Source organism: Typopeltis vanoorti, chromosome 4 (assembly GCF_054136105.1).
Source record: "Typopeltis vanoorti isolate ZY-2024b chromosome 4, IOZ_Tvanoo_1.0, whole genome shotgun sequence".
Classification (NCBI taxonomy): domain Eukaryota; kingdom Metazoa; phylum Arthropoda; class Arachnida; order Uropygi; family Thelyphonidae; genus Typopeltis; species Typopeltis vanoorti.
Genome location: NC_143552.1, coordinates 86,548,685 through 86,575,601, shown reverse-complemented (window position 1 = coordinate 86,575,601; position 26,917 = coordinate 86,548,685). Strand labels below are relative to the sequence as shown.

General features: G+C 35.5%; 1 protein-coding gene across 1 annotated transcript in view; it reads right to left on the bottom strand.

Annotated features, from left to right (window-relative positions):
- Positions 1-26,917, bottom strand: part of LOC150107476 (uncharacterized) — a 574,892-nt gene that overhangs the window by 362,484 nt on the left and 185,491 nt on the right. The window contains exons 8-9 of the mRNA XM_090392109.1: positions 26,063-26,155; positions 12,339-12,426 (exon numbers count right to left, since the gene is read on the bottom strand). Coding sequence (XP_090248235.1) covers positions 12,339-12,426; positions 26,063-26,155 — 181 coding nt within the window. The remainder of the gene's footprint in view (positions 1-12,338; positions 12,427-26,062; positions 26,156-26,917) is intronic.

Below are 26,917 nucleotides of genomic sequence, written 5' to 3'. Positions count from 1 at the left end.
AGTCAGGCCATTAAGTGAGACTTTCCATAAGGAGCCTGTCCAGTGCTGGCGCTACGGTCTTTGTCACCCGCATGCAATTTCTATCTAAACACCCCTGTAACGACCCGGGCATGTGTAGTTCTTTTACGATAATAAAAATTTAAATTATTTGAAATGTCTTAAATAAATTTTGACAGAACAGCCACACATTGGTTCGCTAAATGTAATCAACTGGGGGTGTTGACTAGGCAGGCTAATCGTTAAATCGCTAACAAAATTAAAATGAATTTTAATTAAAGTTAAAATTTATTTGAACCAAAGTTTAAAAAATTCTTGCATTTTAAGTTACTAAATTCTTAGTAACTTTTTTTTAATAATTTTTATAAGTGGAACTATCTTTTAGTGAAATAAAAGAAACTCAAGATAGATGAGAAAATAAGAAAAGAATTCAGAAATAATTAGGACAATTAATATAAGTATTCAAAAATTAAATCTTTACAAAATAACAGAAAATAAATTAAATTACATAAATATACTTGAAATTTTTTTAATTAAAATTTTAGGGTTTTTGATTTCATATTCACAAAATTAGAAATAATGGTCTTAACGTCTAATTCTGCACATAGATCATTTTCAATAGCTATTAATGCCAAACTAACAAGCTTTTTTTGTGACATACTTGTTCTTAAGTAGGTTTTAATCAATTTCAACTTGGAAAAGGAACGTTCACTGCCGCTACAGTAATATGTAAAGTTAATAGTATTCTTAAAGCAATTGAAAAGTTAGGGAAAGATAAATTATTGGACGGACACAATAAAATTAAGAATATCGAAAGGGTTTTGAATATTTAAATTATCCTTCCGAAAAATATCCCGGAGAGCACATAACTCGTCATACAGTTCTATTGCATTTACGTCTTTATTGTCGCCGTCCTTCAAGAGAATCTCTAAATCGTCACAATCTTTTCGTAAATCTTCGTTATTAATTTATAGTAATCTATACAAGAAATTGAAATTATCATAATATGTTTTTAGTTGTTCAAAACATTCTATTAATGAACACATTGAAACGTCTAGAAGTGTATAAAACACATTCAATCTAAATTTATCTTCTGGCGATTATGGCGTTTTGTCATGGTGTTCATAGTCAAATTGAATTGTCGTGTCTTCTTTCGTCGTCGAACTTCCGTACCAGTTTTAAATTCTTGTTCTCCATCCACCTCTTCACTCAGTTCTTTTGCCGTTTTTAGAATCTGTATCTGTCTCTGATCGATACAGATACAAATCTGATCAATACTCTTGTAAAAATATGTTTAAGTTTTTGATAGATTCTAAAGCAAGTGTAATGTTCATATTTTTGTCTTGAAGCATTTTACTCACAGGGTTTATTCTGTTAAGTAAATCATGCCAAGTTATAAGAAGAAATAAATTTGTAGTCCTTTATTTTAGTACATAATGTTTGTGCTTCATGCTGAGTTTCTTTATTAAAATTTTCATTATTTAAAATTTCAAAAAGTGCATCGTAAATTTCTCCTAACTGATATTGCAGAGGGCGGATTGCATTAATTTTACTTTCCCATCGCGTTTCTGATGGCCGTTTCAATGTTAAATTTTTTAGGAACTTTAAAAGGATTGCCCAACATTTGTGAGAGAATGAAAAGAAATTGTATATTTCTTGAATAATTGCAAAGAAACTAATTGTATCTGCATTCACTTTGGCTGTATCGTTAATGATTAAATTTAGAGTATGAGCAGCACATGGCACGTAAAAAGCTCGAGGATGTTTGTTCAAAAGCCAATTCTGGAGCCCATATCTTTTCCCTTTCATATTTTCCCCATTGTCATAACCCTTGACCTCACATGTCTTCAACGAGAATGTTCAATTTTTCCAGTTGTTTCATTATTGGTGCACATAAACCATGTCCTGTGGAATCTGATATATCTGCAAAACCTAAAACGTTTTCCCTGATCATGACAATTCCATTGTCACGGGAAACAAAGTGAATAATAATGGTCATTTGTTCTGTTCTACTTGCATCAGGTGTGCAGTCTAAAATTATGGAATAATATTTAGATTTTCGAATTGATAATAAAATTGTATCCCTGATTGAGTCACTTAAAGTTTCCAATATTTCATTTTGACTGTCTTTACTCAAATAGTGTACTCTATTGTTTCACTGTAGGGCCCTTTCAGCACAATCTTCCAAAACAGGATCAAACTTCGCAAATAGTTCGACTAATTTTAAAAAATTGCCGTTATTCCTTTCATATAATTTATCAGATGATCCGCAAAAAGCTAAATTTTGGCTGCAAGGAATTTTATAATTTCAATCAAGCGTTCTAAAATACTCGTCCAATGTTTCTTTTCCATTTCATATATGCTTTGAGTCTGGCAATCAATAGTAGTTTTGTTTTTTAAATTTTATCAAGTTCCTTCCATTTTAAGAAATTTTTCATGTGAGTTAAACTAGTCTCATGTCTATGCAAAGTTGTACTTACAGTTCTCCAATCGTTATAACCATCTACAAGACTATTTGATTCAGTAGGTGCGAAAAGTTTGCAACAAGCAAAAAACAGAATTTAAAGTTTCAGAATAAATGAGCCATGTTCTTGGTACAAGCTCCTCGTTTTCCATTTTTCTAGTACAATATGTGTCACCAAATTTACGACCATATGTATCTCGGGGATATATTATATTTTTCTTTTGAATAGGCCTCACTTCAATTAAAACAACTCGTAATTTTTCATCAATATTTTCCCATTCACCTGGATCTTCTAAATTTACAGAGACTAACAATGTGTTAGTTTCATGGTCAACCACGACTAAATCTTCTCCTAACTGTTTTTCACTTAAATCATGTGTCTTGTTATCTTGTTCAATGGTTGCAATAGTACTTTCACAAACTGGATGATGCAACTCTGATTTCTGATGTATCAAGTTGGTTACAATCTGCATCAGAATATTTTAATATTTTAACAAATTTATTAAGAGCTCCAGTTTGTTTCTTAATATCTGCTTCTTTTGCAGCATGATGCTTACGATTTTGTGCACCGGATAACTTTTTTTTTAATTTTTGATTCCATTTCTATTTTATACCCACAAGAAATTATTACACAACACGACACAGAGACAAAATAATGGCCTGCACTGCGCTACTGTCAGTAGGCTCTTGTTGCTAGGTAACCAGTCATATGATATGACTGGTTACCTAGCAACAAAATTTTTGTATGAAAATTCGTTTCTGCGCCGAAATCCGTTCACTGTTTCACTTTAGATAGACTGCAGTAGACACAACATTCTGCAGACAAGCATTTAGCCTGCTCTCGCTGCAAAATTGTAAACATACAATTTATATACATTTTTTTTAAATTTTTATTCAGTATATCCGGCCTTATTTATTTTAATATTGATCATTCTAATAATTTCTTGTTTTTATGATAAAAATTTTGTTTCTTAAAACTCTATGAACCGTGCCCAGGCAGCGGCACCCCTTCGTAGCGCCGCCCACATGCACTGCATGCTCTGAATGCCCGCTTCCACCAGCCCTGAGCCTGTCAATTCTGTGGAAGTTGCTGTAATAATAATAATAAGAAGAAGAAGGATAATAATAATCAGTATAGTTAATATCCCTGATAGGGATGTATATTGATTCTCATGTTTATTATTATTTATACTTTGAGAACTAACACTGCTCTCAAAGGCAGAGAGAGAGAGAGAGAGAGAGAGAGAGAACATAATTTTTAAGCATGAGTAGTTATATATACGTATATTTATTTATAAAATTAAAATTTAACTGACTAGAACCCCAGAAAGTATAACAAAAACCTTTAATAAATCACGACTAGTTTCATCGGTGTTCTGACTTCTTCAGGTGAGAAAGAAATAACATAAGTAGCATGCGATCACCTATTCAAATATGACTGTTACTATTCTGCTCTTTTTATTAAGCTGGAAAGTCCATGTTTTTTACCTTGTTATTTTTATAAGTCTTATGTTATTTCTTTCTCACCTGAAGAAGTCGGAACACCGATGAAACTAGTCATGATTTATTAAAGGTTTCTGTTATACTTTCTCGGGTTCTAGTCAGTTAAATTTTAATTTTATAAATATATACTTCCCGAGTCAATCCTAATTACAACAATATATATATATATATATATATATGAAAGAGACTCTAAATTTAGGAAAGGATTAACTGATGCAAGTTTGATAACAGATTTTCCACTGTGGAGGAAAAACTCAAGAAGATAGAGCCTTATTAAAGAGCATGTTTATAATTGAACTAAGGAAAAAAATTTCTTCAGAATACTGGAGGGAATATTTTCAGGATTCACACTCTTTTTACTATCTAGTTTGTTGATTTTTTTTTTGTATGACATCATTAATACAGATATTACAACAGGAGAAATGAAATTTATAGAAGACTGGATAGCACTAAGACTCCATTCAAAAGGGAGTCTCAGTCTATATAGTGGAGAAGTTGTCAGCAAAGAGATTAATAGCTGTATGATAAGGATCACAGGATAAAGATTATGAGAATGATTTTTAACTCTCTGTGGAGTGAAAAGTCTCAAATGGAAGGCCCATACTATTCAGACACTGTTTATCAAATCTTGTCTTAAATTTATTTACTGTTTCAGCACTCACCATACTCTCACTCCTCACTCCCTTGCTCACATTTTCCTTATAAACCTTCCAGAATAGCATCTTATTATATCCTTATTTTACCCTAGTCTATGAAATTCTTTTTTATATTAATGCAGATCCAACTTATACACCTCAATCATAACATTGCTCCGCTTCCTCTTATACATGTCCTCTGTCCATAACTTGGAAAGAGAGAGAGGTTTAAGGTTTCAAATATGTCAATCAACTTGGTCATATTTGAAAATGTGTTCAAGTTGATAGATGTAATAAAGTATAAGGACTACCAATTACTTCCATATGTTTTAATAGAGGACTAGTAATTTAAAAGAAACTGCATTAATGTCGTATATGTATGAAAAATTTATGAAATGCTGTGCGTTTTGTGCTCATCAGATAGGATACAATAGAATGTTAAGAACATATATATGACCTTCCAAAAACAAAAACAAAAAAAAAAAAAAAAAAAAAAAAACTATTACACTTGGAGGGGGGGGTCTTTCCTCATTAACCCCCAAATTAAACTGTTTCTCACACACACACACACAAAAAAAAAAAAAAAAAAAAAAAAAACCCTGCTAATATTGAATATTGGTAGGACCACAAACTGGAAAAGTACTAAAAAGTCTCACTCAAATTGAACTAGAAACCTGGAAAAATTCATAGGTATTGTTGAAGGGTCTTGGAGCAAAGTGAAAACTAAGAATTATAAAGACCCAGTTGAATCACCAGTTGAAGCATTGGAAGATGGGGGTATGTCACTGAAAGATCGATTCTCACTTCCTTCATTCTCACCTGGACTTCTTTCTTGAAAATATGGTGCCAGGGTTAACATAAGAAGTTGTTGGTTTCTTCAATGGGAGAGTAAAAAGGTGCCCACAACAGAAAACAAACTGCTAAATTGCAGTTTTAAATTTGCATATATTTAACATGTTTTTATTATCTTACTTATTCTAAATATAGGAAAATATAAATACTTGAATTTGGGGTGTTTATATTCATTTTACAAAATACAGGTTTTCTTTTCTTTCTTTTTTTTTTTTTTATAAATAATAACAGTTGCCATTTATCCTTGCATGTTAGGTTTGATAGTCTGTCAAGTAACTTGGCTACTTTGAAACCTAAGTAATCCTCCGATATGGCAATTATTACTCTTAACATAGGATATTACAGCTAACAACTGCATGTGCTCTTCTGGCTAGTATGTGTCTTTTATGAAATAAAAAATCCTGCCACCTCTCTATGAAATAGGCCAACTCATTTTCAATTGAACACTCTGGAAAAGGTTCTTCATGTCCTAGACAAGATTCAAACCCAGGTATGTTCAACCAAAGGTCAAAATGTACCAAACTGCATGGGTTCTATCGATGATTACTTTTTTTTTTATCATTAAACAATACAGGTAACCCTAGTATAACATGGATGTTAGGTTCCATAGAAATGCCACGTTATATAAATTGCGTTATGCAAGACTCAGATTACACAGAAAAAGTAGGGTTATGTTCCAAAATCTTTTTTTTTTTTTAATTATATAAACAACAATGATATATCCAACAAAAACATAATTTTATTTAATTCAGGTAATTCATATAAGTTAAGAAAACATATAAACTATGAAACAAAATACATAGTATAAACTTATAAAATTAAAAATTGTACATAAGCTTCATTGCACATAATGCATAAATGTTTTAGGCAAAATAAAATAAAGTGCATATTTTAATCATCATCACTGTCTTCAAAACGAACATTTCATAGATGTTCTTTATTTACGACTGGCCGGATATTGTCATCACTTGAAATCTCTTAGAGATCATTTGTATAATTCTCATTGCATACTTCGGCTGGCTTAGTTATTACGAAGTCAGTAATAAGACCTTGCTTACCACTATGCTGCAATTTTTTATTAAGTTCATAATATAGCCAGCCTGGCTGGCCGAGTGTTTAGTGTATCCGCTCTCCAGCCTAAAGGCTGAGGGTTCGAATCCCGCTGTGGGCATGGATATTTGTGATTGTCTGTGGAAGTACTAGTGCTGGTGGTTGGCGATAGATGGCATTGGTGTAGTTGCAGTCATTTGATGGATTGAGTGATGAAGACAGAATTGTAGAGTAGGAGACCTCCCTCAATGAGTCTTTGGACTCCCTGGAGGATAATAATAATAATAATAATAATAAATATGCTAAACAAATATCCAATTGTCTCGTGAATTTTCCAGAGTGCTCCATTGAGGGATCATTACCTGTAAAATAACTTCCTAACTTTCTTGCCAAGTCCAATCCTTCTGTTAATTTCTTTAAACTGAATTCTTTAACGGATTCATCCCAATCAGAATCTTTGGCAGAACTTTCTCCGCCTTTTGGTTCGCCGTTATCTATTAATTGTACCAGATTCTCCTCATTTAAATCTATTTCCCCATCAATTAATTCACTAATTTCATTTTCAACCATATCACAAAAGCCCTCTAAGTGGCCATTACTATAAACATAAAATTTTTACATAAAAAAAGCATTACATATTGTATATAACTCACCAGAAAATAAAGTGCTCAGCTTGAGATTAACACATTTATGATTTTTAATGCACTTTCCTGGCAGAAAACGAAGACAATTATCAACAATAAACACTTTATATGGTAAACAATTGATGTACGAGGGCTGTTCAATAAGTAATAAGATTAATTTTACTGTCGCAAAACCACTAATCACAATATTAATTTCTGTGGAATAAAGAAATGTTGCTGTCTGTATTAACAAAAGAGGTTGATAGATGGCATATACAGGCTGATGTGCCAGAGTGTCACGTGACTAAATGCAAACTTGTTTCGGTGCGCCTACGAGATGCGACCAGTCGTTGAAATGGAAGCATCCTTGGAAAAGCGTTATGCGATTAAATTTTGTGTGCGTTTGCAAAAATCGCCATCCGACACTGGTTGTATCACTATGACCCTACAATGAAACAACAAAGCAGTGAATGGAAGCATCCATCTTCACCTACCCCCAAGAAAGCAAAAACTGTAAAATCAGCTGGTAAAGTTATGACCATAATGTTTTTTGACTACGAAGGCATTGTTTACCAACACGCTGTAGAACCTGGGAATACTGTAAACGGTTCATACTATGTGGATGTTTCACGGACAATGGTACAGCACATCAAAAGGAAGTGTCCATTGCTGAAGAATGGCTTCTTAGTGCACCACGATAATGCAAGGCCACATATTGCTGGTTGTGTAGTGGACGTTTTGCAGAAAAACAACATACATATCCTACCAAACCCTCCATACAGTCCTGATCTCGCACCGTGCGATTTCTGGCTGTTTCCTCAGCTCAAGAAACCACTAAGAGGCTACCATTTTGAAAGCAACAAAGCATGTGTAAAAGCTGCGGAGGCAGTTCTGAAAGAACTCTCAAAAAAATGGACTTTCACATGTGTTTAAGAAGTGGACGCAACATTGGGACAAATGCATCACGTCTCACGGTAGTTACTTCGAAAAGGACCGTGTAAATGATGACGATTAAAGGTAATCTGTTTTCTGTATAAATATAGTCTTATTACTTATTGAACAGCCTACGTACATGCATACTAAAAGGTATTTCCCCTAATATAAATTCGCTACATATAACTATATGCACGATACAGGCGGATGCAAATTTAATTAAGATAAAATTTGATTTTTAATTTGCGGGGTGAAAAATATATGAAAAGATAAAGGGTTAATACAATTTATAGACCGTCTTTTTATCAAAACTACGTTGCATAAGTACTGCATTGAACAAGGGTTAGTGCAATTTGTAGACCGTGTTATATCGAAACCGCACTGTATAAGTACAAGATTAAGTTTGACATACTCATAAATAAAATTCTGATGTGCTGGGAAAAGAAACATGTTCCATGTTTAAATTAGATGACCTAAAGGTATTAGTGGCTAATACCTTCTCATCCAAAATATCTTTGCTTTCATGTTTAATATAAACAAAAATGTTTCAAGGTTATATTTCTAAAAGTGAGGAATTTACAATTAAGACAGAGTACATGTGGAATAGTCGGGCTGGTAAGTATGACAAGCTTAGGAGTTTGGTTGGTTCAGTTCCATGGCATATAAAACTGCAAGTGCTGGATGTTGATAGTGCATGAGAGGCGGTTAAGAAATGTTTGCATGAGGCAATGGCTGACTGTATACCTAGAGTCCGAATAATAAATCAGGTAGGGATGGATGAATAACACCATTAAGCTTGAGCTGCAAAAAAAAGAAACAACTATGGAGGGAAGTGGCCGACAGGCATATGAATGGTATAAAGCGCTGGCCAGAAGGGTAACAAGTGTGGTAAGAAAAGCAAAAGCGGATTATGAAAGAATATTAGCCATGCAGGCTAAAGAGAATCCCAAACAATTTTTTTGATATGTTGCAAGTAAAAGAAAAAATGTATATGGCAGAATGATTTTAAAGAATGCCGATGGTAGGGAGGTAACTGAATCAATTCATATAATTGAATTACTGAGCGAGCACTTTGCAAGAGTATATCATACAGGTGGTGACATTGCAGGAATGAATGAACCAATAGCTTATATGGGAATTGTGGTGAATGAAGTGGAGGTGAATAGTCTATTACAAAACCTCAATGTCAATACATCTGTGGGATTGGATGGTGTACCAGCTCGTGTTATACGTGAAGCAGCTAAAGAACTGTCAGTGTCCTTGACCATTTTGTTTAATTTGAGTCTCGGGTCTGGGTTAGTCCCGAGAGGTGGAAAGAGGGGGAAAATAGTTCCACTGCATAAAGGAGGTTCCAAGACTGCTGTTGTAAATTACCGACCGATCAGCATATCACGAATTGTTGTCAAAGTCTTGGAGAAAATAGTCGAGAGGAAAATACAAGATTGGATAGATGAAAATGGGATTCTGTATTTGGAACAGCATGGTTTTGTGAAGGGTAGATCATGCCTCAGTAACTTGCTCCCATTCTATAACACAGTGACGGCTGAACTGGATAAGGCTAACTGGTTTAAAGTGATTCTACTGGACCTTGCTAAAGCGTTTGATAGGATACCACATGGAATTCTAATCAGCAAACTGCAACATATGAGAATGGATATAGGGTTGGTGAGATGGATAGGAGGGTATTTGATGGAGAGATATCAGAGAGTGGTTTATTCAGGAGTAGAGTCCAAAAGACAGCTTGTGACTAGTGGTGTGCCGCAGGGTTCTGTTCTTGGACCACTACTTTTCAATTTGTTCATTAACATATAGGAAAGGATCTGGGAGGAAGTGTTCATTTGTTTGCTGATGATGCAAAGTTGGGTAGAGCAATAGTGAGTGCACAGGATGTCAAAATTTTGCAAGATGATTTGGATAGTTTGGAGGACTGGGTGTCTTTGGATAGTTTGGATGTCAATTTAATGTGGCAAAGTGTAAGGGTATGCATTTTGAGGTGAAAAGATTAGCAGCAGTATATCACATTGGTGGAACTGTACTGCAGGAGATTGACAAGGCCAGCGATTTGGGAGTGTTGGTGGATAGGGAGTTGAAGTTTAGGGGGCACATCGCAAAAGTGGCAAAATCAGCTAATCAAATCACTTGGTTGTTGAAAAATACTTTAACAAGCAGAGACAAACAGGTTATTGTTCCTCTGTATCGAGCCTTGATAAGACCCCATCTAGACTACTGTGCCCAGATTTGGGCACCAGGGTTTCTTCTTGATGGGGAGGAGGTGGAGAGGATCCAGAGATGATAGCAGGTCTATGGAATGAACCTTACGAGAACAGGTTGAAGATTTGTGGGTTGCAGAAATTGGTTGATAGGCAGAAAAGGGATGATATGATTGAGACATTCAAATTACTGAAGTGTTTCTATGAGATTAATTCAGAAGATATTTTTGAGAATAGGACTGGTGGTTGGAGGACTAGGGGGGCCATACATGGAAGCTGGGCAAGAGTGCGGTTAGCAACGGTGTTAGAGCTATGTTTTTTACTTGGAGAGTGGTGAATGAGTGGAATAAGCTGCCAGAGTCCGTTGTGGGTGCCATGACTGTGAATGAGTTCAAGGCGAGGTATGATAGATACTGTGTGAATGTCGAATAGTTGTTCTTGACACGATGTTAGGGTCTCCCCTCGATGAGTCTAAGGACTCCTTGGAGTTGCTCGTAATAATAATAATAATATATTACCAACAATAATATGAATATGAATAAACGGATTCACAGCATTACTTAATTACACTAGAATTGCCATCATGTAAACATTTATAGTTTTCTTCCTATGATATTTGCAAGTTATGCCTTTGATCTCTGCAGCCTCATTTCTACCTTTTATGTATTTCTTTCCCCAGTTCCTCGTTTTATCATCTGATTATTGTCATCCTCCAACCAGCTCTTGTCCAAAGTAGTCAGAAGTCATGCAAATACATTATGCAATAGTGTTCTTCTATAAATTAATACATCTTTATGCATACACAATGACATCCATATTTCCTTCATGTCTCCCAAGATGGACTGTTATAAAATATGACAGCAGATTTACAAATAATGTCTTGTGTTTTGGAGCTCTGATGATGTGAATATAATATTTATTGTACCTACAAAATTACATTGCAGATTACAATTCGCCATGGAATTAGGATATAATAAATTTAGTTTAGTCTGGGTAGTGGCCCTTCCCCTAATGCTTAACTTTAGACATATCCGCAAGGAAATGTGTTTTGCATTATAGGAGACATTATAGGAGATACTGAGATAGGAGTGTTGGTACTTGCTCCACCTTTGCAACAAGTTGCCTGGTGTTGTACCACCTTACCCCAGTCCTGAAGATACATTCAGGTGCAAACTTTGTTTGCTCACACTTGGATAAAGGATTAAACTAAATTTATTATACTCTAACCAAGTGAAAAATAAACTTTCAACAACTTTCAACATGGAATTAGGAGAAAACAAATCAATAATTTTTTTACTTCAATTAAATTAAATTTTGTTTTATCAACAACCAAAGATTACATACACACATGTATTCATATTTACTCTAGTAACGTACTAAAATAAAAGATAATTTACAAACAAGATGCAACTTAGTTGGTTCAGAAATCTGTGTTTTTGTTAGTTTCAGCTATTACCTCTCTCAAGCGGAGAAGGGACCCAATTCAGAAAAAAACACTTCAGAAGCACCAAGCAAATACTGCAATGCCTTATGGTTATATTTTTTATTCCATTTAGGAAAAAGGTTTGCTTGACACTGAAAAAGCTTGAAAAAACTGGCAGATATGATGGGACATCTCAATGTCTGAAAAGCATTGTCAGTTTTCTGAAATGACTTTTGCTTCCTACAATGCAAAATAGATTAGATTTTCCTTTAGTATTCTTTGCTAAAGTAGATACTAAAGTAAAGTTGGGTTACATAATATAAAAATCTTTATATATGAAATAAAGTATATCAGAAAGTCTGCATATTTGAATTGCATTTATGATTAATGTCAAAAAAGCAGTAATATTGATGCAATTTTTGAATACATTTAAAGGGAATGTGCAACCAGCAGACAAAATTGATTTAGTAACAAGCCACTTTCTTAATGAAAATACACAGCACAATTAATCAGACACTTCACAAAATAAAATGATAACCGAATAAGTGTTACTTTTTTTTGTTTTATTTTAAATTACTTCATGTATTTTAAGAGACTTTTAAAACTTCCTGATTTAGTGTTACCATTGTGACAAAATAATCTACTTACAGCCATTAAACACTACAGAATTGTGATGAATCCACTTAATATCGGCAAGGAATGATTCTGTACAGCCATACATTTTTTGTTTGATATTCTGAAAATAAAATGTACTATACTAAGCAGAAGCACTGTAATTAAATATTTCGAACTTGATCTATATGTCCATACTTATTTAGTGAAATATATCTGGCAATGATTTTTAGAGGTACCTGTGGCATAGTATAATTATTAAAAGAACATGTAAGACCACAGTAATAACATTTAATTAATAAAGGTACAGATAATTCATACTAAAAATAATAGTACATCTTCAGTGTCACACAAACAGTTATAGGAATGGAATACAAGTAACGAACATTCGGTGGATCTCCTATTAAAATACAATTGTTGCCACGTACTAGGCTATCCACGTAGAGACTATCCTCCTTACTCAAACTTCTTCTGGTACCTTATCCACAAGCGTCTTTCAAAAGCCCACATTTACTGGCAGATACATTCATAAAAAGTCTGCTCACCACACATCTCAAAAATTTGGCATTCTTAAATCTCTAATTAATAGAGCACATAAAGTTTGCTCTTCTCCAGTAATCTTACAACAAGAACTTTCCATCATTAAAACGTTAATGGAATCGATAGGTAGAATTTTGAAAAAGTACCAATTGATTCCCACGTATGTTCCTATCAACAAAATTTCCTCTTTATTGCCTTCTACAAAGGATAAACTATCATCTCTGTCTTTGGCTGGTGTTTACCAAATACCATGTGAATGTGATGTTTCTTATTTTGGACAAACTGGCCATTCTGTGGAAAAAAGAATTAAGGAACATCAATATTATATTGAATACAACAAACCTCAGAAGTCTGGTCTAGCATAACACGGTATTAACACTACTCATAATATCCAATGGGATAAAGCTATTCTCCTTGCATGTATGGAGGAGAAGAATGCATTCATATTTGAATGCATTTTTAAAGAAAGTTGTGAAGCTATTTTACACCAACCAAATTTAAATCTAAATGATTGTCTCTCTCTCTCTCTCAAAGATCTGGGAGACTTTTATTTTATGTAATCAATAAAAAACCAATTATCTTAAAGATTAATTATTATTTTCTATCATTTCCTAGCACACGGCAACAATTGTATTTTAATAGGGATCCACCGAATGTTCGTTACTTGTATTCCATTCCTATAACTGTTTGTGTGACACTGAAGATGTACTCATTATTTTTAGTATGAAATATCTGTACCTTTATTAATTAACAGTTATTACTTTTAATTAATTATGTGTTCTTTTAATATGGTCTTACGTGTTCTTTTAATAAATATATCTGGTGTTATAGTGACTAATAAAATATATATTTTCTAGAAGGATATGAGAGAGAGAGAGAGAGAGAGAGAGAGAGAGAGAGAGAGAGAGAGAGAGAGAAAAGAGAATTATTATTATTATTAGGCAGGCTAGCCAGGTTTCAGAAACTCAGAGAGGAAGAGCCTCTTCCAAGTCATAAAATGCTTAATGCCTATCATATTCTTTACTGAAAACATTCACCAAAAATGCAATTACAATACCTAACTGCAGGCTGTTCCACACATTTATCACATGCGACGAGAAGACCCTAACCAATTGTTTAATCAGCTCTCAGGGATGGCCTCAAGTTCTACCCCACCACCTGCCATAAGTGGCCAAATTTCACTTGGATCCATATGGTAGATACAAGTGAGAATTAGTCTAAATGTGGAATTGTTAATGCCTTGTAAAGTGGGACAAAATTTCCTTCTTCCCTCGAGTTAGGGTTCTCTTCAACAATACAGTTATCTGTAGAAAGTTTCTTTGCTTGGTTACCAAATAAATTATTATTATTATTATATCTGCATGGAGTCAATGACTCATTACAAGAGATCCTCCATCACACACACGCTCATTATACTTGAATCCATTCACTGTCTCCAAACTCACCACTCTTCCATGTAATGCATTCCACCCACCCACAACTCTCCATGCAAAAAACCAACTCCTCACTCCCTTGTTCACACCAGGCTTATACAGCATCCACCAATGGCTTCTGGTTCACCCCATTATCTTCACCTGTTCTATAAAAATATCTGATCTACATTACTCTGGTAATAACCCCTTACCATCTTACATGTCTCAATCATATAATCATATCTCTCCTCACCCTTCTATCCACTAGACTGCAATTTCCATTCCTTCAATCTGCTTTCATACTCTACATTCCAGAGACTAGAAACCACCTTAATCAATCATTTCTGAAGCTATTCCAACATCTCTTCCTCCTTTTGAAAACCTGGTGACCAAATCTGTGGACAGTAATCGATATGCACTCTGATCAAAGCCTTATACTGTGGAATCATAACATCCTTACTCCTACATGTCAGTGTTCTCTGCATCATTCACATAATGTGCTATTGTTGGATTCTGAATGAAGAGAAATTTAAATAATTAATATTCCTTTCAGAATCCAACATAATCCACCATTCCAAAGGCTATACTTGTAAATATTATTTGATGAAAATCTCTTGTTATAAATTATTATTCATGTAATTGCCTTGAGTTTATTTATGAAGTTTTATTAATTAATTTAAAATATGTGTTGACAATAATGGAACCTTGTATTGAGATATTATTCTATTTATTCTGATTATTACTAATTTAATATTATGAGGAATTGTATATATAAATTTGATATGCCTTATGTGAATTGTAATATTTTAGTTTTTATTTATTATTACCAGTGTATAAAGGTATAATGTTATGCAATACTTCTGTTTTTATTTTATTTTGTTTGTTACTATGGAGACAGGCGAGAAATTGCTGGTGCGTGCGTGAATGGCAAGATATCGTATTGAACAGAGAGAAGGAATTGACATAAATAGAGCACGAGAAACATTTTGGCGGGAAAATAGAAGGGAGGTATATAAGCGAGGAGCGGAGAAAACCGTGGCTCTTTTCTTTAACAGGACTAACCATTCAGGAACACGGGAGCATTTTAGTATAGCACAGACAGACGAGGAAAATACGTGATAGCAGAAAGGAATGCAAAGGATTGCTGTAACTAGAGCCTTAGTGCTGTAATTAAGCTATTAAATTACCAGGAAAGTATTAGGCAACTAAGTAGAAGTTAAAGAATTACTGTGTGTTCCATTAGTTTCATGGAACTTTAACAGAGTGCTGAATTAATCAAATAGTGTTAAGAAAGGAATGAGCGTTTTCCTTTATCCAAATACGTCCATACATGTAAAGTGCAACCATTAAAAGTTCAGTTATCATTGAGAAGATTTATTCTAATTAGTGCTACCATAGTGTGCAAAATAAATACAGTTATTAAGTGTGCCCATAGTGAAATTGATGAGCAAAGGATTTACCCAGTAAGAACTGTGCATTTATGTGTTACTTCGGTGCAGAAATATATGTGTGATTCCTCCTGTTATTCCCCACATTAACTATAATGTTTTTTGCTGAAATCAGCCGGAGTAAGAAGTATGAAAGTGAATACTTGTGAAGCAGTTGTTGCCACCATTAATGTATTGAGACTTTGCTGACTGTGTGATAATAGTAAAAATTGTTATTAACAGATTTTGTGATATTGAACTCTATTAGAAGTTAATTCAATGTTGTGAAAGCTGTAAGTTTGACAGCAGAGTGATCATAGATTGTATCTATAAGATGTTGCGACCTGTATGCTAAGATATTTATATTATTTTCTTGTCAGAGTTGAACTTAAGTGTATATTATATGACCCTGAATTAAATGTTTGTTTTATTGGTTTTAAATTTGTGTTTGCCTGAATCTTGTTTATTGCACCATTCATAAAATTATCAGACCTAGTGGGAGCCTTAAAATTAAGAGATAAACTCGGCTTGTATAAGAAATAAAGTTACTATAAAAAATTAGTTATTGGTTGGTTCCACTATATTCCAATAGACTAATCTAGATATAGAGTGGCGCAGTCTAAAAATATAAATTTCTCTACATTAAAATTAGTAATCAACCAGCAACTAATTACTTGTTTAAAAACTAAGTTAAAACAAGATGGCGGATCGAATACAAGGAAGAAGGACGATCCAACACTATGATGCTGTCCTCAGTATTTTATCAAAATGTTCCCGAATTTTCAGAACCTTATCCGCCCAATATCCCCAGATTCCTCATCTCCTCCACCTCCTCTAAGATATCTCCATCAACCTTATCTCTGCATCCCATCTGTTCTTCTCAAAGTTTAAAACCTTTCACTTTGCTAAGTTGAATTGGCTGCTCCATTCATTCATCCATTTAGAAAAACTATCCATTTAGAAAGTCCACTTTGCAAGGCTACATCATCCATTATACTGCTCATAATTCTTCCCAACTTTGCATCATCTGCAATGAACTATATATCACCATGCAAATCCTTCCCAATATCATCTACATACAAATTAAACAGCAATGAACCCAAAACAGACCCTTGGAACATACCACTGCTGACCTTCCTCTTCTGGGATATCACTTTGCCATACACAACTTGCTGGTACCTATTAGATACCCCAATCTCCAATCCAGTGCACTAATCTACTATCCAATTTCATCTGTTCCAGTTTAATTATCAACTTGTCATGTGGCAATCTATCAAAGGCTTTAGAAAAATCTAAATATACCATAGTGCATGTTTCTTCTTTGTCCAATGTATCTGTCAGTTATCTAGAAGGCTAAAGAGAAAACACACACATGCACACACCAAAATACACACAGTAATCCCACTATCTTCATAAAAGCTTAATCGAGCTTTGAAGATAGTTGGATTATAACATGCCACACTATAATTCTATTACCAAAATAACATCCGGCCACATTATCGTGACATAATCTATATAATCTATCTATAGACTAATAATATCTATAGATATAATCTATATAACATATCCATATTATCTATAGAACATTGTCCTTATACTCAATGCATAAAGATATTATTTTTTTCTTACGACACTGAGTTGTGCTCGTATAAATAAAACAGATCCCTCGGATCACCCAACAATGAGTGACCTGAAGGATCGTTTAACTCGGTGATAGTTCAACTCAGTGACAGGCTCACCCCACCACCAAGAAGAAGCCTCAGCAGTGGCTCTGCCCCAATGACAGGCTCATCCCACCACTGAGCATAGCCACTCAGATATCAGGGAAAGCAACCAAGTTTGCATGTGAAATAACTTCATGACTGGGCAACTCATAGAGAGCTAATGACTTCACATCACTTGCAGCTGCTTCAGCACATAAGTAGGAGCCAGACTCAGAAGTGATACCAAGGTTGAAATAAGTCATATTTCCATATACAAGTAGCCAAAAGGCATCACACCTTATTACTAAAATACTCTGGATTAGAGATAGATGTTGAAAGTTTTTCTACTTGGTTATACTATAAACTAAAGATGCCAAGAAATTATATTCTTGGTTTAATTGTATAATAGTAAACTATACAATTAAATGCCAATCTTGTTAGGCCGAGTGGTTAGCGTATCCGCTCTTCAGCCAAAAGGCTGCAGGTTCGACTCCCACCGTGGCCAGGGATGTTTGTGATTGTCTGTGAAAATACTAGTGGTGGTGCTGGGCGATAGATGGCATTGGTGCAGTTGTAGTTGGTGGACTGAGTGGTGGAGATGGAGATTTGTAGAGTGGGTGCCCTCCCTCGATGAGTCTTTGGACTCTCTGGAGATGTCATATAATAATAATAATAATATATCCAAATGCAACCTCATACAAAATATACAGCAAAAATCATTTAACATTAACAACTTAAAATATTAATTAACTTGTTTTGTGCTGTTTACTTTAAATAACTATTAAGAAACTTTAATGTTAATAATGAAACTGAATCAGAGGAATTGATTTTGTTCACTTTTTTCTGACAATATAGGTCCCCAGTTATATGTAACAGAAATACTCACATATTTCTGTGACATTTAACTTTCATCCAGTATGGTACATCTAGATAATATATATATATATATATATATATATAACAGATTCAAAAATAATAATAATAATAAAAATTATTGAAAATGCAACTTCGGAAAATTGCTTATTTAATAATTTGCAGAACTTGTATTTTTGGAATACAATATCCTAAAAACTTGCTTATTTGTTTGTTTGTTTTTGAATTATAGCCAAAGGAACCAAGGCTAGGAGACCAGTGGATTATGCCTGTTAATTACATGGATTCTTCTAGCTGACAGGCTTAGGTGTTAGACATTATTCATATTTATTTTTAATTACAACACTAAACAAAGTTTTTTTTTTACTTGGTTATACTATAAAAAGATACCAAGAAATCATATTATTATCCTCATCTCGTGGTGCACCCTGTTGGGTATCTACTTGGATACTGAACGAATGAGGATAGGCTGGCAATTTGGGATTTAGCCGACCAAATTGTATTCTTATTGGTTAAACCAAAATAAAAAATGATGGTACAACATGACAAAATTTCATGCCGGCTGGGGCGTCTCCCGGTTAAACAAGGCCCCCGTTGTTTTCGCCAGGGAACCATGGCGAACAGCGAAAAGTCAGCTACTGGAACAAATCTGAAAACAAACCCCAACTCAACATCACCAGAGTTAAAGATTGGTACTATCAAAGTAAGAAGCCTGAACGGCAAAGAAATGGAGCTAGCTGAGGAATTAGATAAGTACCAGATCGACATAATAGGGGTGACTGAAACAAAAAAAGACCAAAACTGGTGAGATATTTCTGAGCAATAAATACAAAATGTTATATTCAGGCAATGACAATCAAGGAAAAGAAGGAGTAGCCATAGTATTCAACACAAAACACGAGGCTAATCTTCTTGAATGGCAGTCAGTCTCAAGTAGAGTAATATGGGCAAATATGAGAATGGGGAACTGGACAATGAGACTTGTTTGTGCCTATGGTCCCACAGAAGGTTCTACTAAGGTAGAAGTGGAGGAATTTTTTGAGGCTTTAGAGAAAGCAAGTGACACAATGAAAAATGAAAAGTTGGTACTTGTTGGGAATCTAAATAGCAGAGTAGGAAATGATTGTGAGACATACAAAAATATTTTGGGAAAATTTGGAGAAAAGAGCAAAGCTAATAATAATGGAAAATATCTGTTGGATTTCTGCTCAGGACATGGACTGGTTATTACTAACACCATGTTCCAACATAAAAATGTGCACAAATTCACATGGAGAGAAGAGGCAAGGAATAAGAAAGGTCTCATCGACTATGTTATTGTTGATAGTGATGTTTTCTCCATGGTGCAGGACACCAGAGTGTACAGAGGATTTGAAATTGGAAGTGATCACTATTTAGTCTTGAGCTGGATAAAATTGAATTTCATATTGAAAAGAATAACATGTAAGAAAGTTTTAAAGCGAATAAAAGTGGAGCAGCTCTCAGATGTGAACTGTAGACTAAAATACACAAAGATTATTGAAGAAAAAATGAAAGAGTTTGAGAACAGGAATCAAACCTTGGAGATTCAGTGGCAAACTCTGAAGAAAACATTGATTGATTCTGCCACAGAGGCATGTGGTCAGGTTGTCTGTAAGGATAAAAAAATCAGAACTCCCTGGTGGACACAGGAAGTTAAAGAGGCAGTGAAGGAAAAAAAGAAAGCATATCAAAAGTTCCTGTCAAATAAGTCACCTTGTGCTCTTAGAGAACATAGAGACAAATGCAAGAATGCTAAACACTGTGTAAAACTAGCTAAACAAAAGTCATGGGAGGACTTTGGTAAGAATATAGAAAATAAATATCGAGAAGGTGGCAAAATATTCTGGAGGCTGTTGAAGAAGCTTAGGAATGGAGGAAAGAGTGCTGTAAAAGGAATTAGAGATGACAAAGGTGACATGAAAAAGGGAGAAAAAGATATCCTTGAAGTATGGAGTAATTACTTTGAAAAACTGCTAAATGAAACAAGCAGTGAAGACAGCACAGTGGTAAAAAACACTGATCAGGCATGCAGTCAGGAATACATATCCATACTTGAAGTAGAAAAAGCCATCAAAGGCTTGAAATGTGGAAAGGCAGCAGAAGTAGATGATATTCGACCAGAAATGCTGAAGTATGGTGGTATAAGAGTCTTACAGTGACTGCACTGCATAGTTCAGAAAGCCTGGACAGAGGGACGAATTCCCGATGATTGGAGTAGAGCTCTCATAGTACCCATATATAAAAAGGAAAATAAAACTGCATGTGAGAATTACAGAGGTATTTCCCTACTGAGTGTTCCTGGCAAGATCTATGCAAGTATACTTGAGAAACGGTTGATAAGAATTGTAGAAGAAAAGCTTGGTGAAGAACAAGCTGGATTCAGGCCAAATAGAGGCTGTCAGGATCAGATCTTCACTTTACGACAAATAGTCGAGAAAGCATGGGAATATAACAAAGATCTGTATTTAAGTTTTGTCGATTTGGAAAAGGCATATGACAAGGTGCCAAGAGAGAAGCTATTCAATACACTACAGTTTTATGGTGTCAATGGGGAATTATATCAAGCAATACTTAGTCTTTATTTCAGTTGTAAGTCAGCAGTTAGAATTGAAGGAAGTACAGGAAGGTGGTTTAATGTTAAATCTGTTGTTAGACAAGGATGTACACTATCCCCTCTGTTATTCATTATCTATATGGATCACTTTATGAAGGAAAATGGTATTAAACATGATATCAGAATTTGAGATGTTAATGTCAGCTCTTTGCTTTATGCAGCCGATGTTATACTTCTAAATAAATCCGCTACGAGTCTGCAAGATTCTCTGACTAAATTGAATAGCTGTTGTAATAGATATGGTATGAAGGTCAGCAATAAAAAGACAAAGACAATGAAAATAGGCAGAATTATTGAAACTGTCAACTGTGTTGTGAATGGAGAACCTGTGGAATGAGTGAAACATTTCAGCTACTTAGGCACGATTTTTATTGAAGATGGTAAATTAAATATAGAAATAGACAACAGAATCAGCAAAGCTGGTATGGTGGGAAGTCAATTGAACAAATTCATATGGAATAAGAGAGAAATTAGTCGGAACACTAAATTACCTGTATACAAGACAGTGTTCAAACCAGTTTTAACTTATGGATCTGAGAGTTGGGTCAGAAGTAAAACACTTGACCAAAGACTAGAGACCACAGATATGAGAGTCCTGAGAAAGATTATAGGTGTGAACAGATGGAATCAATGGCAATATCTTATTAAAAATGAGGATATTAGAAAAGAACTTGAATTTGTCAGCATCCAGGAATGCGTTAGCAGAGCTAATCTCAAGTGGTATGGTCACTTAAACAGAATGGGCGAGGAAAGATTAGCAAAACAAGTGTTCTCTGCCAGGTTGGCAGCAAAACAACCCAGAGGAAGACCAAGATATAGGTGGATTGATACGGTACAAAATGCCTTAGACGATAGAAATATAAGATCTGATAATGTTGGAGTCTTGACAAGTAACAGACTGATTTGGAGGAAAATTGTAGATAGGAAATTAATAATGATGTAATTTTTTTCATGTAGTACTATCATATCCTGTACACCCCTTGAGGGTTCATGGCAGGAATTTGATGATGATGATGATGATGATTATTATTATTATTATGGGCAACTCCAGGGACTCATTAGACTCATCGAGGGAGGCCCCAAATCATATTCATCACAACTATTCGACATTCATACAGTATCTATCATACCTCGCCTTAAACTCATTCACTGTCACAGCATCCACCACAGACTCAGGGAGCGCATTCCACTCATTCACCACTCTAAAAGTACAGAACCCAGCTCTAACACCTTTACTAGCAACACTTTTTCCCATTTTCCATGGATGTCCCCTAGTCCTCGCACAACCAGCCCTGTTCTCAAAAATATCTTCTGAATTAATTTTATAGAAACCCTTCAGTAATTTGAATGTCTCAATCATATCTCCCCTCCTCAACCTATCAACCAATTTTTGCAACCCACAAATCCTCAACCTGTTCTCATAAGGTTCATTCCACAGACCTGCTATCATCTTGGTCACTCGTCTCTGGATCCTCTCCACCTCCTCCTCCCCATCAAGAAGAAATCTAGGTGACCAAATCTGGGCACAGTAGTCGAGATGGGGTCTTATCAAGGCTCAATACAGAGGAACAATAATCTGCTTCTCTGCTTGTCAGCGTATTCTTCAGCAATCAAGTGATTTGATGAGCTGATTTGGCCACTTTTGCAATGTGCCTCCCTAAACTTCAACTCCTTATCCACCAACACTCCTAAATCTCATTCCTCATCAATTTCCTGGAGTACAGTTCCACCAATGTAGTAATCTGCTGCTAATCTTTTCAACCCAAAATGTATAACCTTACATTTTGCCACATTAAATTGACATCCATTCACCTTAGCCCAGACCTCCAATCTATCCAAATCATCTTGCAAAATTTTGACGTCATCTGCATTCACTATTGCCCTACCCAACTTTGCATCATCTGCAAACAAATGAACTGTTCGTCTCAGATTCTTTCCTATATCATTAATGAACAAATTAAACAGCAGTGGTCCAAGAACAGATCCTTGTGGCACACCACTAGTCACAGGCCGTCTTGTGGACTCTACTCCTGAATAAACCACTCTCTGATATCTCTCCGTCAACCACCCTCCTATCCATCCATCTCACCAACCCTATATCCATCCCCATATGTTGCAATTTACTGATTAGAATTCCATGTTGTATCCTGTCAAAGGCCTTAGCAAGGTCCAGTAGAATCACTGTAAACCCATTACCCTTATCCAGTTCAGCCGTCACTGTGTTATAATACGTGAGCAAGTTACTGAGGCATGACCTACCCTTCATAAAACCATGCTGCCCCCGATACAGTATCCCATTTTCATCTATCCAATCCTGTATTCTTTTCTTGACTAATTTCTCTAAGACCTTGACAATGATTCCTGATATGGTAATCGGTGGGTAATTTACAACAGCAGTCTTGGAACCACCTTTATGCAGTGGAACTATTTTCCCCTCTTTCCACCCCCCCCCTTGAGACTGACCCAGACCAGAGGCTCAAATTAAACAAAATGGTCAAGGGCACTGACAATTCTTTAGCCGCTTCACATATGACACGAGCTGGTATACCATCCAATCCCACAGATGTATTGCCATTGAGGTTCTGTAATAGACTAGTTACCTCTACTTCATTCATCACAATTCCAGTATAAGCTGTTGGTTCTTCCATTCCTGCAATGTCACCACCTGGTTGATATACTCTTGCAAAGTGCTCGCTCAGTAATTCCACTATATCGACTGATTCGGTTACCTCCTTACCCTCAGCATTTTTTAAGATCATTCTACCATGAACATTTTTCCTTTCACTTGCAACATATTGAAAAAACTGTTTGGGATTCTCTTTAGCCTGCATGGCCAATTTTCTTTCATAATCCGCTTTTGCTTTTCTTACCACCCTTGTTACCATCCCAGCCTGAGCTTTATACTGTTCCTGTGCCTGCGGTCACCTTTCTCCTTAAATTCCCTCCACAATTGTTTCTTTTTTTGCAGTTCAAGCTTAATAGTGTTATTCATCCATTTAACCCCTACTTGATTTATTATTCGGACTCTTGGTATACAGTCAACCATTGCCACCTGCAAACACTTCTCAACCACCTCCCATGCACTATCAACATCCAGCCCTTGCAATTTTACATGTCATGGCACTGAGCCAAGCACACACCTAAGCTTGTCATACTTACCAGCCTTGTAATTCCACATGTACCCTGCCTTAATTGTAAATTCCACTCCTTTAGCCACCTCCCAAGTCATGACCTTATGGTCACTCTCACCAATTGGTGGCAACATGGTCATGTTCGTTACAGCCACATTCTCAGTTGCAATTACTAGGTCAAGCACTCTCTGCCCCATGGTATTTTTCACTACATGCTGCCGCAGATAGTTGTCCCCTAATAACTGCATAAAATCCAATTCCTTCCTCCCATGTGCCCTCTCCTCTTTCCAGTCAATGTTAACATAATTGAAATCACCCATAATAATTACCCTCCTTTCATTCATTTCTTCTATTTGCCTATGCATACTATCCCCACCATCTATTCCATCACCTGGTCTATAGCAGCACCCAATTGTATATTTTGTTCTGCTAGATTCTATCTCATACCAAAAAGCCTCGAATGTGCTCTTTTCTCTATACTGCAGTTCAACTTCTATACTCCTTGGCTGCAACTCATCAGCTATCATCAATAACACTCCTCCCCCCTTTTTATTCACCCTGTCACTCCTGAACACGGTATACCCATCCATTGCATTCAATCCCACTAGCTTTATCATCTTCTGTCAGTCATGTTTCACTAATACCAACAACATGGCCTGGAAGTGCCAACCAAGGCCAAAAACTCTTCCTTCTTGTTCCTAATACTCCTGGCATTAGTGTACATGAATTGCAGAAGCCCATTTGTCCCATCCCTACTTTGATGCCTTATACTAACTATCCCATTCTGATTTGTTGTCCTTCGTACTTGCTCTGGCATAATATACTCATTCATACACTCAACTGCCTCCCTAAATTCTGCATATCTACTCCCCCCCCCCCCATCCCTCTTAATAAATCTAGTTTCCCTGAGTCTGTACATCCACTTCCACATCATTCATCAACACTTTTTCAAGCCTCTGTACACCAACTCCATTCAAATGTAACCCATCCATCTTATATAAGTCCTTTCGCCCATCAAACTCATTCCACACACTGCAAATTCCACACCACTCTCCATGCATAACCCATGCTTATAGTCATTGGCAATTATGGCCCTCCTTCTAAACACTTCACTGTCATACCGCGGTAAAATACTCACCATCCTAACTCTCTCACTCTTCTCTTTTGCTACCTCAAGTAATTCCCTCATATCCTCTATCATTTCCATTTTGTCCTCTTTCAAATCATTTGTTCCTGCCACGATTATCATCTCTTTCACCCTCTGTTTTTGCACTCGAATAGATTTGCTGACATCCTTTATGTTCGCACCCGGCTGGTACGACTTCGTCAAACTCTCAACTATCACACCTCTTAATAGCGAATCACCATACAGCACTGTTTATATACTGGTTTATATACTTATATACTGGTTTAATCCTTTATCCAAGTGTAAATAAACAAAGTTTGCACCTGAAGTATCTTTCAGGACTGGGGCAACTCGTGGCAAAGGTGGTATGAGTTCATATCACTTGCCTTAGTATCCCATAATGCAAAGCACATCTCTGTGCAGACATGTATAATGCTATACATTATGGGAAGGGTCACCATCCAGACCAGTTTTGACCTTTATTGAGGTCTCATCAGCTGGAGCCAGTCTGGGTCTGGCTCACCAAACAAATAAAATTAAATTATAAAAGGATGTTTATTAACTGCCAAATCTTTCACTGGATTTTAAATATGAATCTTCAGATGATCTTTTATCTGTTTCAATTTGAACTGCCTCACTTTCTCATTGTCATGTGTAAAACTGTAACATGTTGTTTTGCTTAAAAGATGCAGGTTTGTGATCCAGCAAAATATTATCCAGTTACCAAACATCCTTTTATAATTTAGTTTAGTGTGGTATTTGCATACTGCTAAAATTAAAATAAGTTACACAGGTAATTGCTGGTTTGCCTGATGAAGGAAATACCTATAAGCAATAAACAACTAAATTTAATGTCAGTGTGTATTAATATAAGTTTTATACTGCAGAAATCTTTGAAATAAACATCTCTTACCGTTTCTATAGTTCCCAAATCCATTGGATGAAATACATAAGTAGAATATGAGGGATATTCTTTATTGGACACAGGATGCATAAATGCTTCAGGCTACAAGTAAATTGCATAATAACTGCAGGTACATAATGTATCAAGTATTATTCCATATATAATTTTTATCAGTTACAAATAATAATTGCTATGCTTTTATTAATAATACTTACAAGAAAATCAACTCAACTGAAAATGATAAGAGAACAGGACTGGTGGTGGGAGGACATCCCTGGAAGCTGGGCGAGAGTGTGGTTAGTAAGGGTGCTAGAGCTAGGCTTTTTACTTTTAGAGTGGTGAATAAGTGGAATAAACTGCCAGAGTCTGTTGTGGGTGCTATGACAGTAAATGAGTTCAAGGCAAAGTATGATAGATACTGTGTGAATGTCGAATAGTTGTGATGGACATGATGTTTAGGGCCTCCCTCGATGAGTCTAAGGACTCCTTGGAGTCGCCCGTAATAATGATGATAATAATAATAATAATAGCAGTAATCTTCCATTACTACTAGTTAAAAAGTTATTTCATCTGAAAAAAAGAAAATATTGTGCTACTACTTGAAAAAATTCTGTTTCTCTGAAAAAATTTTGGTAAAACTTTTCATTGAATCTGTTTCAGTGAGGATTTTTTCAGATTTTTTGTGGGTGATCTAAATTAAAATACTTATAATATTATTCCATTACCACACATACCAGCCACTGAATTATAAACCTTTATTTAATACGTGTTTGACCTCCTTTGGCATGAATTACAGCACATTGGCACAGATTCTACAAGGTGTTGAATTGAATTTACATCTACAACATACAAGTGTTCACCAGA